Genomic DNA, 17864 nt, shown 5'->3' with positions numbered 1-17864 from the left:
TTAAGGTTCCTTCCCACCCAAACCATTCTGTGAGTCTATGGTTCTACTGCAAAGTTACCAGGACACTGGAAAGACCAAAGGGTCACTGGGAAGACCACAGTCAATTTAGATTGTGATTTAGCTTGACAAATACCAAAATGGAATGTATTCTCTCTATGATCTGCACATTAATGGCAGAAAGTAAAAATACTGTCATCTTACTGAGATCTTGATAGTTCATGTATCAAGGCACAATAAACCATCTTCATGGACATTAGGATGTCAATGGACAGCTCCAACATTTCCCTTCAGTTTTCCTTTGTAAATTCCCAAAGAGCTGTGAACTCGGGTACTGACACTGAATAAATGTACTTTAACAGGACTGGTATCTAGGTTGACTACCAATGAGGTAAGGAAATTGCCAGGGTGCTAATACATCAGTGTTTCTTTTGCAGACTGCACTTTGCAGAGCTTGATCAGAGCAAGCAGGACCTATCTCAGAGTGTAGCAGTTCAAATACTGAGCTGAGCTACCTAAGACATAGTGGTGGCTTCAAAGGAAGGAACAACAAAACTCCCTTGCTCAGGATTCAACAGGAGGCACATAGGTACTGCTTCTCAGCTATGGGCTTTTAAAGCAATAATCTTTCAACAGTAAGAGCATAGCAATATTGCATTGGCTTGGAAATGCCAATTCGGTTCATGCAGTGGTACATGATACTAAAATTTAATCTAAGGAAAGTGAGCACAGATTCACATAAGTATTGCATCTGGTATTAGATTTCAAAAAGCAACTATTAAGGAATTTTAGAAATCAAACAGTAAAGTGCAGTGATAGGAAGTCTTAAAATCCAACACAGCAAACCAATGCAGGGGAATTGAGAAAGATACTACATAATGTACAATAGATTACTGACTCGATCAGGTACTGAATGAGGTTCTGCAACTGGTGGTATGCAAGAGGTTAAATCAGATAATTAAAGTGGTTCTTTCTGCTCTCAGAAATCTACAGATCTATAGACAGACTCAATTTTCCTTTTAAAAAAGAATGTAAGAAAGAATTGGCTGGTGTAGTTGCACAAGGAGGTGTTTAAAGATCTGAGATTTAAAAAAAAAAAAGACTAAGTGGAGCAGATAAGCCAAAACATTTCTGTCACATGAGGCTCCCAGGCAAAATATTAAAGGCAGTGGAAAAGAGGAGAAAATAATTTTTCTAGCTGGAAATGCTACAAAGGAAAATGAAAGGGATTCTCATTTGTGTAAGGAAGGGGCAACAGAGGGATCAGGAAGAAAATAGGTCTATTAATAAATGAAAAGGAGTGGAGAAATTAATTATTCAAAAATGGCTAAAAGACAGGCTACTTTTTAAATTGTCTTCATCAAGAAGGAAAACACAGAAAAAGTCTGAACAGCTAATGTGAACAGCTTGACAGAGCGAGGGGCAGTTTTTATCAGTGCAAGCGATTAAACACTGGAGCAAAGTACCATCTCTTGGTATCCTCAGATCCAGACTACACGCATGTCTGTAAGATATGTCTGAGCCAAACTCACACAAAGCTCCACACCATGGAGCAAAGTGGCCCGTGTTATACAGGATAATGGAGTAGTTGAATTCAAAGCCCTTTGAGGCCTTTAAATGTGTTACTCTAGAGCACTGCAGTACTTTGTAGGCACAGGTTTACTAGAGGTGGTAGAAAGTCACCTCACCTTCGTGCAAGCTCTGACAGGTAAGAAGAAGTCGAGGGATTAGTAACTCACGTTTAAAAAGAATACATCTGGGCAAGTTAGCTTGAGTTGGGGAGTGCAGAAGAGGAGGCAGGTTTATAGCAATATTAAAAAGCTAAATTTAGTGGGTAGAACTCCTGTTATATAGTCAGTCACTAGAATTTCAAAAAAAGGTTGGAAGATAAAGCGTATGGTATATCTGCATTCTGATCAAGCATTTCATGGTAACTACTGTTGTCAAAATGACCCTCAGTGGACCTAATACTATTTTCAGTTGTGATTTATACTCTGACTTCCATAAACTGACAACTGATGTTACCTGAATGTCTGGTCTGAAAGCCACACAAAAATAACTAACAACACTTCTCAGAGAGGTGTGATGAGGATAAATGCCTGAATGTTTGGGAAATATTTAGATCTTCTGGTCATTTGTTCCACAAGAACAATTGCAAATAAAGCGTGTTGCAAACACATGAGATATGTGAAATACTAAAGCTTGAAAAAAGTTATTTGATGCAACATATAGCTAGGAGGCATATCACGCAAACCTCATGATAACTCTTTCTAAATATACCAGCCAACAGAAGGGTTTCAAGTCGCTTTCAGCAAATGCGTTATCCTGCTACTAAACCATGAACCTTCAGTGAAGTGGCTGGTATGTCTTGGGAGGCTTAGCACATTTCTTCTTTCTGTACTTCATGTGAGAGAGCTCTGACACTTTCAGCCGCCTTATCAGAAGTGTGACATTCACTGGTAACAGCAGAAAAGTCATGTCAGAAAGTAAATACAAACTGGCTGCATAGCTTTCCTTAAAGACTGTATTTAATCTAGCTAAATTAGGCTTACAATATTTCTTTTGGTATTTTAAATAGTGAAAGCTATAATAATACAGTAATCATATAAACCATTAAGAAGCTTAATCATGGGAAATTATCTTCTTTGAGATCAGTGTTGCTAATGAACCTATTAATCTGAACTAATCTTTCACAGGACCAACTTCCAGTCTCCAAAGAAGCAAATATGAAGAAAACAAACCCTTGCTGACATAATGCAAACTCTCAGCTATTTCTATTCTCAAGAAGCTAGCGATTTCCTTTTGCTCTGAAGCACCAGTTTATACTTTTTTCTTTTTCTGACATTTTTATTCAATCCAGGAATCTTTTCTCAGGCAAAACTTCCAGTGAAACCACTTGGATTTTGTCCAAGCAAATACTCAATAAAACTACAGAAATAAAGCACTTTGTCACCAAGTTTTAGAAAGAAACTGTTTCTGCACACTTCATTTTAACATAGGGTCTCACTGGAGTGTCTAGGCAGTAGAGCACGCAATACAAGTCAGCTGAAATGGACTGATGTTCAGCATTTCTAGCGATTTGGCCTACTTCAAGATTTTTCCCTCCTATTCTAATATTTTTTTATTTTTAAAAATTGATACAGTGGAAGGTATAGCTCTTCTTGCATTCTTTAGATGATAAACTGCTTAGGGCACAATGGCTCTGTGTTGGTGCAGCGCCTAACGCAATGGTCCCCAGTCAGACTAATGGTCTTACACTTTTTTTTTTAAATAATTGCAACTAAATCAACCATAATTTGGAAACCTAACTTTTAAGTAATGACACTGAAGGTGACAGTATACCAAAATATAGATACTGAAAAGGAGAAGTCTGTATGAGCTGAAAGGACTCGTGACAATATTATTGCTGAGATAGTAGTGCAAACTACTATTGCTGAGATAGTAGTGCAAATGGAAAGGAATCCCAGTTCCTTGTGATGCCGCTGGAAGGCCTGGCTTGATTTGCCTTTTATTAGCTAGCATAACAAATATCAGAATAGCAATTATTTTACTTTGAGAGAGACAACAACGTTTTGTTGTTGTTGTTGACTAAATAAGAAGGTAATAAATAAATTCTTGTGATGTGTTAATCTGTTAATTTCAGAAAGACTGAAATTGAGCTATTTTGATACCAAAGATTTTTGATAAAATAATTGTGAGCTCAAAAGCTTTTAAATACCTGGCTGTGATGATGCTGTTAATATGGATGTGATATAAATGTAAATTAATTGCTTGTGAACCACTAGAATAAGATATCCCAAATGTACTACATGGTATGGTCTTCGTATACTTTGAATCAAGCTGTAAATTAGATAGTTTAGTTTATAAAAGGGCCCACTGAGACAATATTATTTAGCAGTCTCACAAATTATATGACATCTCTTGGTCTACTAGACCAAAGAATCTGAGAGAATGAAAAAATGTTACTAATTCTGGGCAACATTTTTGGTGTAAGATTATTTAAGAACATTAAAAAATATTAACTCTACTTCTTTATTTCTGTTGAGCTAAACCGGTGGTTTTATCAAATTAATGTGACTGGGTGGGTGCCCAGTGTCCAACCTGGCAAAAATAAGTGATGTGTTAAAAGAGCCCTATCTAATGCCAGTCTAACCTGCCATATAGCATATATAACCTCTCAAGAACCACACTGGCCACCTAATTTGGAAAAGCACTGACTTGCGTGCTTAATATTAAAGAGATACGGAAGTCCTACTTACCTTTAACACAACTTAGAGGAAAGCTTGAAATAAATCATACAGCCAAACCAATTATGTAATGCGATGCTTGTCCAAGTGTAGGTCTTTATACAGAAAGGCCTACACTTGTAAAAATTTTGAACTAGGATAACTCTTTTTTCTCCGTACTACTTCCTCAAAGAATTTCCAAGTCAAGTTCAGTATCTTTCTCTTTGTCTTCCAGGAACTAAAAAACATGGAAATCGAGTAGCAAGCATAAAACTCCAAAATGAGAACCTTGCTCACAACTACTCTCTTTTGACAAACTGACTTTTTCTACGGAAGTGATTTACAGACTGTTTTTACCAAAGCCACATCAAATGTTTGTAGCTGCTTCATGGAACCATATTAAGCTTTTAAAACCTGCAGTGATGTGCCAAATAATGAGGCTGAACCTTCTTCATAAAATTTAGAGGAGTGAGAGCAGTCTTCTGGCTCAAGAAATCTGAGAGTCACTGTTGAGCAATACAGACAAGCTTGTGCACCATGGCGCATGGATCTGCCTCAGGTCCAGACCAAGACTGTGGAACGTGCTCTCCAAGAAACAGAGGACTACCACAAATCACATTTTGCTCTGTAAGTAAAGCGTATGCCTTTCCCTGCTTTCCCTGACTTCCATATATAGCACCACATTTAATCGTGAACAGGAAAACCTAATGTGGCCCCAAAACTCTACTTGAACAAGACACTTCAGCATGTAACTGTCATTGAAGGAAGAGAGCAATAATCATAGATATTAGTTCTCTGTCTCAGTGTCACTTCTAGAGTGACAGGCAAAACCCCATGCATAAATATATATATACGTACATATACATATATACACATGTACATGAAAGGTTTTAGTAACTTCAGTTTCCCTCTGGGCTTAAAACTTTCACATCAGCAGTGACTTACCTGACAATGAAAAACTTATCAGTCTCCGACTTCCTTGTCCCTGGATTGAATCTTCATTGGTGATGCTTTTAAAAATCTGCTGGAAGAAAAATAATGGTGAGAGGGAGAGCAGTCTCCAATAACTCTTGAACAGATAAATTGCTTAGTAACTGTCTTTTTTACAGATTCTTAGTTTTACAACCAAGAATCAATTAGATGACCACTAATCAAAACAATGTTTTTTATCCAGGTAATAATTTAACCACTAGTGGCCTAAGTCATCCCTTCCTGGAGGCTTTTCCATAAGAAAACAGAATGATACAAAAATAGTACTGTAATTTTAATACAGCAGTTCCTCACCCAAAAAGGAACTGCGCTTAAAAGTAGCATGTAAGGATGAGAATGTGGTCTCACCTCTAAAAACAACTTCTGTCTTTATAACATCTTACTACTAGAGTAGAAAATCTTGTTCCAGAAAGTTTATTGCATACATGTAAGAAAGACTTCAAAGAGCTTACTAATACCCTGTGCAAAAAACGTGAATTATGATAACAATAAGTGTTGAGGGTGATCTGGGGGGAAAAAAAAAAAATCAATAGCTGACCCTTTGTACTCCACCGTTTAGGTTTTAATGTCAGTCTTTGGTTCAGCCAAGTTTATCGGTGGGCTGCTGTTATGCAAATTAGGACCCAGGCTACCTTCTGTCCATGATCGGAACTGGGACGCAAGAACAGCTTCAAGCCAGTGTCTGGGGCACCAGCAGGAACCCACCATCAGCAATTTTGTGTCTGGGGCATCAGCAAGAACCCACCATCAGCAGTTTTCACCACTGTTTCCCTGAGCAGAGGACATGCCATTGGGAGTCAGGCTCCAAGTTCAGCAGGGCGGTGGTGCTACTATTACAATCTCCCGCCAACTCTAGAGTCAAACCAAGTGCTGCTCTGCTCCCGGGAAGCCGCAGCTCCTCGCCACTCTTGCCATTCGGCTTTCAGGCAAAAAAGAAAAAGAGCATTTATGCAGTGAAGTTCCAATTTCTACCAGGAAATGGTAACTGAAGTCCCACTCAGCTGTGACTCATTGCTCAGTATATTAAATATTGTGTATTCAAGCTTAACTTAGAAAACAAGCTGCTCTTTGCCCCCAGAGAGTTAAAAACCCGGGCAAGGGGGCACTGCAGCCCAGCTAGCAGGGATTAAACAACAAGCACAGCTAGCAGGTCAAGACACAGATGAGGCCTAGGTCATAAATATACAGGTTGAATTTAGACACCATTATAAAAAAAGTGGGTTCTGTTGGACTTGCCTTTTGTCATAATAATTTTGTTTCTTACAGCCTATTTAAATGGGAAAAAGGGTACTGAGTAGAGCTGGACTACAAGTGAATTCCAGTAGAAATATCCCTGCTGGATCACAGCTAAGCAGTTTCAACTGCACTTTTGGACTTCTCAGCTAAGCAGGTTTCAATCTACTTATTAAAGCCACCACTGATTTCTGGATAGACACATGTTTAAATCAGAATATTTTATGTGACTAGGAGAATTTTATGACAAGAACGCAGTAACCTTTACCAGCCAAAGTTGTGATCCCGCCAAGAAAGAACATTTTCTTGTCAAGATGTATTTTTCATACTACTTCACTGCCTGACATTTATTGCACATTATCCTTTAATGCTTACTACTTATGGTCTTGTTCGTGATTTTGTCCAGGACAGTAACTGGGCCAGCTGACCTAGATACGTGCACATTTGCAAAACATGTGCTTTTTTCCAGTACCTAAACATTTCTCTGGGGCTTTTAGATCTGCTACAAATCAGTATGAATAGTTTAACAGTCTATGCTTTGAGCAGACTGGGGAGGATCTGATGGGGTCCTGCAAATACCGGCCTGTTCAAAACTTACAAATATGTTCCTATTAATGACCCTTTTTTGGGCCATAACTTCATTAGTGAAATTGTAGCGAGACAGTTATACTAGAGTATTACACTAGCAAAGCATCCCCAGCATGGCGCTCCTGCACTGGCAAAGCTTGGCATTATACAAAGAGAGTAATAACACATCCAGCCCCATAAGTGAAACAACAAAAAAATAAATTTATTTACTCCTAAAGGATCCATCTATTCTGTGAAGCAGGTGTACCCCACGCCATACTGTCAAGTGCTCACCCCTCAGTCACGCAATCACGGGGCCACTGGTAGTGCTGCCCCAATTTCTACTTGCCCCATGCTTTCCCATGGAAATCAAGGCAGAGGGAGGCTGGAGTGGGGTGAAAAAGCAGGGTACATCCCAGATGTTAGCACAGCGATAAGCTGGGGTACACATCTGCACCCAGGAGCTGGGAAGTGCTCCTACTTTTTTACTCCATAGGCACAGCATTTGTGTGTTATATCAGGGTCAGGTTTTTAAATGACCTGATTGCTAATAAATGTTCCCCCTGGCTTTCAATGGAAAACTGCTCTCAGGTGATTCAGTGTTTTGGAAATTTTGACATAATTTTCCTAATCCCAGATTTCCTGATCCCAGTTCAGTCAAAGGTTTGACGAGGATGTGTCCACAGCTTCCCCTACAGCAATTCCCCCCGTGAAAACCAAAAGGCTGTTGGAGCCGGCTGGAACTGGCTTGTGTCCAGCACAGGGCAGCCCCAGCCTCTCCTCTCATCTAGCTCCTATTTGCACAAACCCAAGAGATTTACTTGCAAAACCCTTAAGGATTTTTTCAGAGGCCAAAAAGTCAGACAGCATCGTAAAGGCAAACCAAGCCTTATGAGCACCTCCTGGTGAGAGGAGTTTTGCACCCCAAATTACCCCCACGGACACCAGCAGTGTGGACCAGGCAGGCAGCTGCTTGCATAAGCAGGCGCTTGCTGCATCGGCAAGGTCTGAAATTGCAATATGAAAGTAAGGCCTAAAAACCAGGCCTGCTGCATAAACGAATTATATACTCCCTAGTTTATCCCATCGTAACTCTCTGAGATGCAATGCTACATTAAAATGCTAGGCAATCAAAACGCCTAGCACCTAACCTTAGTAATCTGAAACACACCACAGCACTTTTTTGAAGCTTTTCCGATTTTCTTCCTGTTGAGGCAGCCAAGAAAGGGAATGCACGGCAGAAAGGCTGAGGGAGAGAGGCGCTTATCGTTGGGCTGAGACCTGGGATGCGCCATTAAAGACTTCATACAACCAAGCCAAACGCCTCCTGTGTAGCTCTCATCCCAAACCTGTGCTCCTCGTCCTCCAGTGGTCTGGCGGCACTGGTCTGCCGCTCTCCCCACACGTACACTGCACCTTCTCACCCGCGATACAGGTCCTCAGGCGCGACAGGACACGTGCCAGAGGGGGTCACAAGCAGGTAGACGTCCTCTCTCAAAGGAGGGAGTGATCATGCATGGATGTACCCAGGGAAGAATATTAGGAAGGCTAGGAAAGTGATTTTACTTTAATATTGGTGTTTCAAGGAGTCAGAAGGAACAGCAGGAGAAGAAGGGAAGCTACACCAGGAGCACGGCATACTTTAGCTTGCTGTGCCAAGCAAGCGGAGCATGCAAGGCTTCTCCGCTCAGTGCCCTGATCAGCCAAGGTCATTACGTTTGCCTTGCCATCCAGCTGAAGGGAAGTTTTTGGGACCAAACTAAACATCACAGGGACTTAAAAACAATGAGAAAAGTCTCCTGACATTAAGTCTGATTTTCTGAAAAGAAAAAAGCAATTTGCTGCAGTTTGGATTCACCGTTTTCTAATGCAACACCAGCATCTAATGCAACACCAATGCTTGCCAGCCACCACACCAACTGGGGTTCATTGTGTCTTGAGGCCTGGGATGGGGAAGAGCATGGGTCATACTCTTCCTGCTTGCCATTTATCATGAAAGAAATCCAGACTGATTTTAGCAGCTACAATATAATTATGTTGGGAGTTTTGTCACTGTAAGTAAACCTTGAGTTTAGTCATCGGGAGGTAAAAAACCCTCTATCTTCTCAACTGCCACTTAAAACATAGTTAGTTGGCAGAAAGACAACATTCATCTCATCACTTGACATCCTACGGACTTGAAGTCCTTGGTATGAAAAGGAACAAATGTGATTTTCCCTCAATAACTTCAGTGCTCTTTTATGCCCTTGAAGTGAGAGCTCAGTCTGAATTAGTTTAATATTTTTAGTTTATGTTTGCACATTGTGCAGCCCAGCCTAATTATTTTACAAGTCCTGCTGATGTGAAACAGGATGAATATGCTTTTATTACATGCGTCTGTCATACCTTGACATAAAGAGATGGGACGTGAGCTGCAACTTCAAGCCTAGCTGAATCTCTCAGAAAACTGAAGGCTTCCTGAACCAGATTCAAACCTCCTTTCGCTTTCCTCGCTTGTAATTAGAGCTGGTGCCATTGCCACTGATGGGAGTGCATGCACTCAAGCAGTTAGAGAAGTATTGGTACTTCCTTTAAAATATTCTCCATTAAACACACACTGTAAAATCTTCTTCTGGTCTGCTACAGAGTTTCCCAACCTCTGAAGCATGGTAAAAGACAACCGCCAGAGCCTGTGATGGCTATCTGCAAAACATAGGGAGGCACTCGAGGCCAGATCCAAGCCTCTCGGGACTTGCTGAGCTCAGGAAAAGGTCCATGTTTGGTAGTGCTTTTCATTTTTTCAGCAGAGAGAAAAAAGAAGACAGAAGGAGATGACTGAAAGCTAAAAATAATACGGTCTTGTCCTAGTATCACTTTTCCTTGTGAGTAGTTCCTGCAAAAGCTAGAGGGAAGTTATGTGACCCTGAATGAGAAAGGAGGCAGGCTTCACACTAGCAAACGGAGCCCTTGAGACTCCCTCCCTCTTTAGCCATGTGTTACGAAAAAAAAAAAATCTTGAGAAATCCCAGAGTACCACAGTCCATCAGCTGTTGCTGAGGCAAAATTCCAAGTGCATCTCTAAAAATTTGTCTAAGCAGAAGCTAAGAAACAGAGACTCTCACAGGTAATTAAAAATACCTCCTAAAATACCTTACCCTTCACCAGTCTACCTAGATATGTGGAAGAGTAACAAGGACAACACTCTTGCTCCTGAAAGTAAAGTGGCCTACAGGGCATACCTTGGGTGCCCCTATTCAGCCTCCCTGTACCTCTGGGTTATGACGAGGCAAATACTTTTGGACACATGTACAGTGTGAATGCAGGTCTGGAAGAAGCTGTAACCTTGTTTGCCTGGTGCTGCACTAGAAAATCTGCTTTTGGGCACCATAGTGACCAGTAATAGTGGAGCGTGCTGGTAAAGCACGCTTTGCATCACTAAGTCACTTTAGCACGTTTGTATATTGTGCAGCCCAACTTAAGTATTTTAAAAGTCCTGCTGATATGAAACAGGATTAATATGATTTTATTACATGCTTCTACCACAGCTAGACATGCCCAGCTGACAAATACAAGCACATACATCTTTTCCCACACGCAGCACAGAAAAAGTTATGCCTTAGACTTATCATTCTGTAACACACTTTCCTCTCCAGAAGGGCCTTTTTGGCCCCTGTGACAGCACAAAGAGATTCAACAAAGCTAAGCAAATTTTCTTTTCCCATAAGTAGAAGAACATCTGGTTTAAGAAACCTTACTCTTCGCTGACAGCCAAAGTGCTTCTGTAACAGTAGCTTCTGCTGCTGTCGTGGTTTAACCCCAGCCAGCAGCTAAGCACCACGCAGCCGCTCACTCACTCCCCCCCGGTGGGATGGGGGAGAGAATCAGAAGAGCAAAAGTAAGAAAACTCATGGGTTGAGATAAAGACAGTTTAATAGGTAAAGCAAAAGCCACGCACACAAGCAAAGCAAAGCAAAGAATTCATTCACTACTTCCCATGGGCAGGCAGGTGTTCAGCCATCTCCAGGAAAGCAGGGCTCCATCACGCGTAATGGTTACTTGGAAGACAAACGCCATCACTCCGAACGTCCCCCCTTCCTTCTTCTTCCCCAGCTTTATATACTGAGCATGACGTCATGTGGTATGGAATAGCCCTTTGGTCAGTTTGGATCAACTATCCTGGCTGTGTCCCCTCCCAGCTTCTTCTGCACCTGGCAGAGCACGGGAAGCTGAAAAGTCCTTGACTAGTGCAGCAACAACTAAAACATCTCTGTATTATCAACACTGTCTTCAGCACAAATCCAAAACATAGCCCCATACCAGCCACTATAAAGAAAATTAACTCTATCTCAGCTGAAACCAGGACAGCTGCAAAAGAATGATAATATTTAATGATCATAACCAATATAAATTATCTCACATAGGCCAGTATTTCTTACATTTAAAACAGAGGAAACTGCACTGACATTAGAAACAATGCTGCACTAGCTGTTTGTATTTGTCGACTTCTTATATGGTGAATGTTATGGACATAACCTAAAACTCAATCCAATCAAGTTCCAATTTTAAAAGGTGCTAATTAAAAACCAGAATATTTTACACTGACAGCACAAATTGTAACTACAGTAAAATTTAATGCAGATTAAATAGTCAGGTACCCTAAACTGGCAAAGCTCTAGCCTGGACCATACTTTCTATTCACAAGAGCTTCTCTTTAAAAAAGCAGATCTAAAAGTATTCAGAGGGGCTCACACTTCCAAGCAGTACTAAACCTGTATGGGGCATGGAAGTCTACAATGAAAGAAAACTAGAAACTACAAAAGTAAAGCAGCAAAGTATTTTCTGTTTGTATACACAGGCTCTGAGGATGAAAAGCAGTAGATGGGAGCATTGCAAAAAGGGAAGGCTGTAAACTGCACTTGATTCAAATCACAAGTGAAAAAGAGCTTCAACTCAGTCCCAAATTGTGCATCAGCAGACAGAAAAAATATTGCTAAGTGTGTGAGCGCTAAAGACATGGTGTTGCAGAGCTGGGGGAAAAGACAGGCTGTCCAGTAACTGCCTGCACTATGCTTGCTTCAAGCTCCAGTTCTCTGTTCTCTGCTTTTCAAGAGCACTAAACTTGCCCACAGATTTAAAGCAAAATAAATAAGGTTAATAGCCTGAATTCAACAGTCAGGAGCAAAAGAAGAAGCTGATGCTTTGTCCCCTGTCCCCTTCCATCTGTTTGTATCCCTTAGTTCATCTGAGACGTAGGACGGGTCCAAAACTCCCCAGTGCAACACAGGGGCAGAGTACCAGTTTCCACTCTGCACAGCTTTGCTGAGAGTTTAAATCAGCTTGGAACTATTGTTTTAACAGACCTGTGTGTATATGGCACAGGTGTAAAGAAGAGTTCCTCAAAAAATTATTCTCCCCTAACCTAGTTCTGTTGGCTTTTACTGTTGCTCTCCTGATTTCTCTGAACTCTTAACATTAGGACAACTCTCTAAGCAAGTGGAAAATGGTTTACATTTTCCACAGCTCAGCAGTGAAGGGTCTTTCCACAGTAAAAGAATATAAGACTTCGTCCCAAGTTCATGCTTCATATTCTACCATCCTCTTTAGAGAGGGAATAGTCCTCAAGGATCTGTGAATGGGTCAATACTCCCATTTCCTCCCAAGTGCTGAATTTAAAAAGAAATAGTTTTGGAAAAAAAATTGACTAAATAAACACAGATTGAGTAAGTGCTTCCTTTCTCCTCATCACTTGACTTCTTACACATCTTGGGAACACAGGGCGCACTGGGACATAAGGGGCAAATTGTGAAAGCAGCAAATGGAGACCTGAGCTCCGTGACTGTCACTGACAGAATTATGGCTATAATCCCAGGCACTACTTTGAAAATCTAGCCCTAATTAGTGGCAGTGCTTCAGCTACAACCCTCACTCTGTTAACAGAATTATGCAGCTCTTGAATGCAATATACTCCACTTATCCTGTTAGCTAGTTAAGCCGCTGTGCCGGCACCATAGTATTCTTCTATCAGGTGCTTCCAAAACAGCAGCCAGTTTCTCCGGCAGCAACCTAACTCCCTGCTGGGCTCTCTGCAGCTGGCTCGCATCCCTGAAGGACTGTGACCACGCACACGCACAGTCTTCCCTGTGTGTCATGGTCAGGGCTGTTCTACCCTTGTAATACACCACCTTCTCAATGCCATTCCCTAATTAAGGGGAGAATTTGCCTTTTACGGGCATGTGGCAGTTGCCCTCTGTCTGCAGAAAGCTCCTTTTGCCTCATTTTGCAGCAGGGTTTATCAATTACTTCATTCATTCCCAGGAGACAGAAGTTTTTCATTCCAAAAACTTCTCTCCTAGAAACCCTTTAAAAAGGTAATAAGGAAGCGAGTAAACATTTTTTTTCCCATTGAAAATGTTACAAATTCTTTCAGCAGATTCTAGATAATGAACCCTGGAAGCCAAACTAAATCACCAGAAAAAATTGCTGTTTAGTATCATCAGTAAAGTCCTCTAGAAGGCAACTATCAACAGGCTTATGACAAGAGGACATTCAATGACAGCACGCACCAAGTGTATGAGGTCTCCATGTTAGCATGAATATCTTTCGTATTCCCCAATCTACCCTATGTGGGTAGAATGCTGTTTCAGCATAACCAGCAGCTAGAATAGGGATGTTAAGAGCAACCATTTTCAATTAAAACAAAATCAAGGACTGAGGCAACAAATCAGTATCTCCCACAGAGTCCAGTATCTTTTTCTTCCAAAATTTTATTAGATTCAGCTTTTTCATTGCTTCAACAGTTCTGCCTAATAAACTTCGGCTATCCTTTGGCAGCAGAGGAAAAGCTTTGATTAGAGATTCTGATCTTCCTTCACTCTTTGAAACTTCATTTAAATAAACTCTTAGATTTTCAGATACTTAAACACAATTACGGATGCATGTGGATAGGCTTTGGGTTGTGCTTTCTGGTTCGATGGCTGGGCTACATCTAAGCAGCAGCCATTTTTTCTTTATATGTAGCAAACTTTCTGGAAGGACTGCTTTCTGCAGCATCTCTCACTGACTGCTCACACGTTGGCTCTGAGGCTGCATGCTATTTGATGCCGGTGAGCCTCTGAGTGCTAGCAAGTCTCTCAGCAAGTTTAAAGTGGCCCAAAGGATGACAGTAGTTTACAACCCCAATGCACAAAACAAACTCTGGTTGAGTTAGCAGGGAAGAAGGCTCCTTGCAGTTGCTGAACAGCTTTGTGCTTCCCAGAGCTACCATCATCCAGAAAAAAGCCTCTAAGAAAATCTGAGTTTCTGATCAGATTTATATCAGCCAGCTGCCTAATGCAGGACAGGATCAGCCCTGTAAAACCTGACAGGTCCATACACAGAGTATTAATGTGCTTAAGCACTCTGACAGCAAGAACTGCTTGTAAATATTATCCTCTCAGGAACAGCTAAGCAAGACCCTACAACCCACTGAAATAATGGGAGGTTTGCCACTGACAGGTGAGATAGGCCCATTGGGCACTGTTTGGACCCTGTAATTCTCTATAAAATTTACCCCTGTAGACTCCAAATTCAAACTTTTCAAGAAAACGCTTTGTTTGTATGGAGAACTAAAAAATTGCTCCTAACACCTTTTCTCTTTGCGCTACGAAATGATGAGAGTGATCAAAATGCAGGGCACATATAGTGGAAATACTCTAAACTGTGACACATCCACAATGTCTTTGGAAGGCAGGAAACTGCGTTAAGACAGCAGTTTGTGCTTCCAGGCAGCCTTCATTAGAGCTTCAGAAACTCCTCACTCTTCTAAAGTAGTTTGGTTGGGACAAGTACATAGATGAGTAATGCTCACATGTGTGAGAGACAACCATATCCTTCAGCTAAGCTGTATTTGAAGAATGGCTCAATGCATTAGTCTTGCTGTCAAAGAGTCTGGACAAGGGAATCGAGTCAATGACCCTTTATGCCATAAAAGAAGCAGCAAGGCAGTGAACAATGCCCATTCTTCTAAATGAATGCCCCAAATACCAATTCACTATGAATACCATTATTTCCAGAAGTGAGTTACAGACCCTTTACTTTCAACCTTGGATCCTACTTTAGGCAGAAATGAGGCGACTATAGAGATTTATAGTCTGATTTAAAAAACAGAGAAATATCTCTGCTACTTCAAATGTCCCTCAATCTTGCTGAAGTACTAATAAAACACTTGCACTCCACAGAGCATTTTTCTAGTTATGATGGCAAAGAAAGGGTCAAGCTGAGAAAAAAAACCCGAAACCTTCTCCTTTTACAGTAGCTACAGTCACTTAGTTAATGCAGCCTCATTCATACTCTGTTTTTCCTGTGTATCTTTTGGGAGATCCATCAGACCCAGCAGAAACTGCTTATCCTATCTCAGTAAATCCTATCTCAGGGGGTTTTTTGTTTGCTTGTTTGTGTGGTTGGGGTTTTTTTGATTTTTCTCTTTTAGAATTGCCTTTGTCTTCCTATTTGGCTACTGCTGGCTACAGCATTCACAGTTCTGTTTTTCTGTTTGCTGCTTTCTACAGCAGGAAGCTTTAAAAAGTCAACAGCCTCATCCAGTGAAGTGGGCGTGTGGGAATACTGATTGTAATCAAACTGCCCTAGAATAACCAATGTTGGAAGAGATCTCCTGAAGTCTTCTCCTGAAGTCTTCTGACCCTTTGTTCAAAACAGGACCAACATAGAGCAAGCTACTCAGGGTCCTGTCCAGTTGACCTTTGATCATCTCCAGGGATGGAGATCCCACAAGCTCTCTGGGCAACCTGTTCTAATGTTTGACTACTGTCTTGAGAAAAAAAATATTCCTGAGGTCTAATCAGAATGTCCCTTGGTGCAATTTGTGTCTATGGCCTGCTTCATTTCACCATGCACTGTGAGAAGAGTTTGCCTCCTTCTTCCCTAAAACCTCCCACTAGGTAAAGGCATCAGTAACATCCCACCTAAGACTCCTCTTAAGACTGAAAAAAATCCTTCTCTCTCTCTGCTACTCCTCATATGTAATGTCAATGACCAATCTGAAGGATGAAGAAAACAGGGGCCAGACTCATCCTGAAAATGACTGGTGGGGTGTTACAGCAAACTTGAGGTACAGCAAAGACTTCTGGGGGGAAGCAGCATTTACGAAATCCGATCTCCAATAACAGCTGAACTCACTACAGCAAGCCTCATGAAGTATTTGGCCTGCTGCATATTGGATGCAAAAGACTTCTGAACATAAAGTCATTAAATACAACAGGAGAAGAAAAGCATGTAAAGTAAATGCAGGAGTGCTGTCACTGCAGAGAAATCATTAACTACAGCGTGTATAATGATATAATTCTTGTAGATCTTAATAAATAAATCACAAGGGGCAAGGAGAGGACAGCAGAGCTGGGCTGTTGCTGAGGCCATTGCTGGAGCTGGAAGCCATGGTGAGCTGAGGCTGCTGCTCTGCCACAAGGCTGCAATCAGCAGGTCTCACTCTGCAGCAGGTCTTCCAGCAGCAGGTCTCACTCTGCTGTTCTTCTCTTTCCTGCAGTAGCAGGAACAAAACTTTCTTGGTCAGCATCCAAAACTTGGGGCTACATGGAAGCAGGTCTGATCCAAGCCACCTCCTTGGACCATGCCCCCCTAACCAGTTGGAAAGAGAAGAACAAGAGACACAACTTTTCCCCTCCCAACTTGGGGCAGGCTGTGCTGCCAGTCTACAGTGAGACATGAAGGATGACTGCTGAATCTGGAAGTCAATTTTGACCCCTCTGAAAGTGGCGAGAGTTTGGCCACTGACTTCATAGCATTAATATTTTATCCTCTTCTGCTGCAGCAGCATTATATATCCCTGGAATGCAGGACACTGAAGCAGCCTGTGCTGACGCCCCATCAATGATGCATCGCTCATGGTAGAAAGTGAGGGCATCATGAGACAGGCTTGGCTGTTTCCCCCTCTGTTCCTCACCCTCAAAGGCAAAAGTGAAAAATAAACGTGCAAACCCCGAGCATCGTCTCAGTGGTAGCAGCTCCAAAGCCCATGAAGACTCACAGGGTGCTGCTGCACAGTGTAGGGAGGCAGCTGCAAAACCAGCAGGCTTGTAAACTGAGCCTCAGGCGTAGCCGCGGCTCGCCCTCACAGCAAAGCAGGAGGTCTCACATGCCTGGGTGTGCCTGGCAGCTTCATCCACTCCACTTCAAGGCTCACACAGTGACTGCTACTGGCCAGCTGTGGCAGCCAAATGGTCCTAAAGGCTGGTTGGGCCAGAGCCCAGCATGCTTTTCAGGCAGCCTGGACCCCCTCGTCAAGAAGCTCTTCAAAACTGTGAAAGCAAGCAGCCAACAAAAATGTGAAAGGAATGAACTAGAAAAGGAAAGAAAAAGTGTAAAAAGAAAAGGGGAAAAGAGAAAAGGCAAGACTCTACACAAGAAGAGTGGGAAAAAAAGAAAAGGGTAGTGGAAGATGCTATGAGGAAAGAAAGCAATTAACTTCTAAAATGCCAGATCTTCCATGTCCTAAAAAATTCCCTTCCTCCCTTTCAGACACATCTCAAAAAAACCAAACCAAACAACAACAACAACAAAACCCTCAACAGTGATCAGTACAGCTTTGTTAGAACTCAAACCTGATGACAGCAACTTTCAAACTTGCCTGCTGGTGAGGCTAAGTTAGATCCTTTTGGGAACAACCAGAGAAATAAATAAGCTGCTATTAAAACCAAGGTTTCCTGACAACTAGTGGCACTTCCAGACTCTTCCAATATTAGGCTTAACTATTCCCATATAGCTGAATCAACTTTATGGTAACAGATATTGGTTGCCCTCAAATACTCCACCTCTGGAATCACAGTCCTAATCTGCTAGACAAAAGGTCATAAATGTGTT

At 41.7% G+C, this 17864-nt stretch overlaps 1 protein-coding gene across 4 annotated transcripts in view; it reads right to left on the bottom strand.

Moving 5' to 3' along the window:
- Positions 1–17864, bottom strand: part of HECW1 (HECT, C2 and WW domain containing E3 ubiquitin protein ligase 1) — a 273800-nt gene that overhangs the window by 102979 nt on the left and 152957 nt on the right. For 3 of the 4 annotated variants that reach the window (XR_012774309.1, XM_075493694.1, XM_075493692.1), the window contains one exon: positions 5169–5247. Coding sequence is in view for 3 of the 4 variants with exons in the window: in XM_075493694.1 (XP_075349809.1) it covers positions 5169–5247 (79 nt within the window). In the remaining variant the exon portion in view is untranslated. The remainder of the gene's footprint in view (positions 1–5168; positions 5248–17864) is intronic. The other variant, XM_075493693.1, reaches the window with a different exon arrangement.

Source organism: Mycteria americana, chromosome 2, assembly GCF_035582795.1.
Source record: "Mycteria americana isolate JAX WOST 10 ecotype Jacksonville Zoo and Gardens chromosome 2, USCA_MyAme_1.0, whole genome shotgun sequence".
Lineage (NCBI taxonomy): Eukaryota > Metazoa > Chordata > Aves > Ciconiiformes > Ciconiidae > Mycteria > Mycteria americana.
This window is presented reverse-complemented; position numbering and strand designations above follow the sequence as displayed.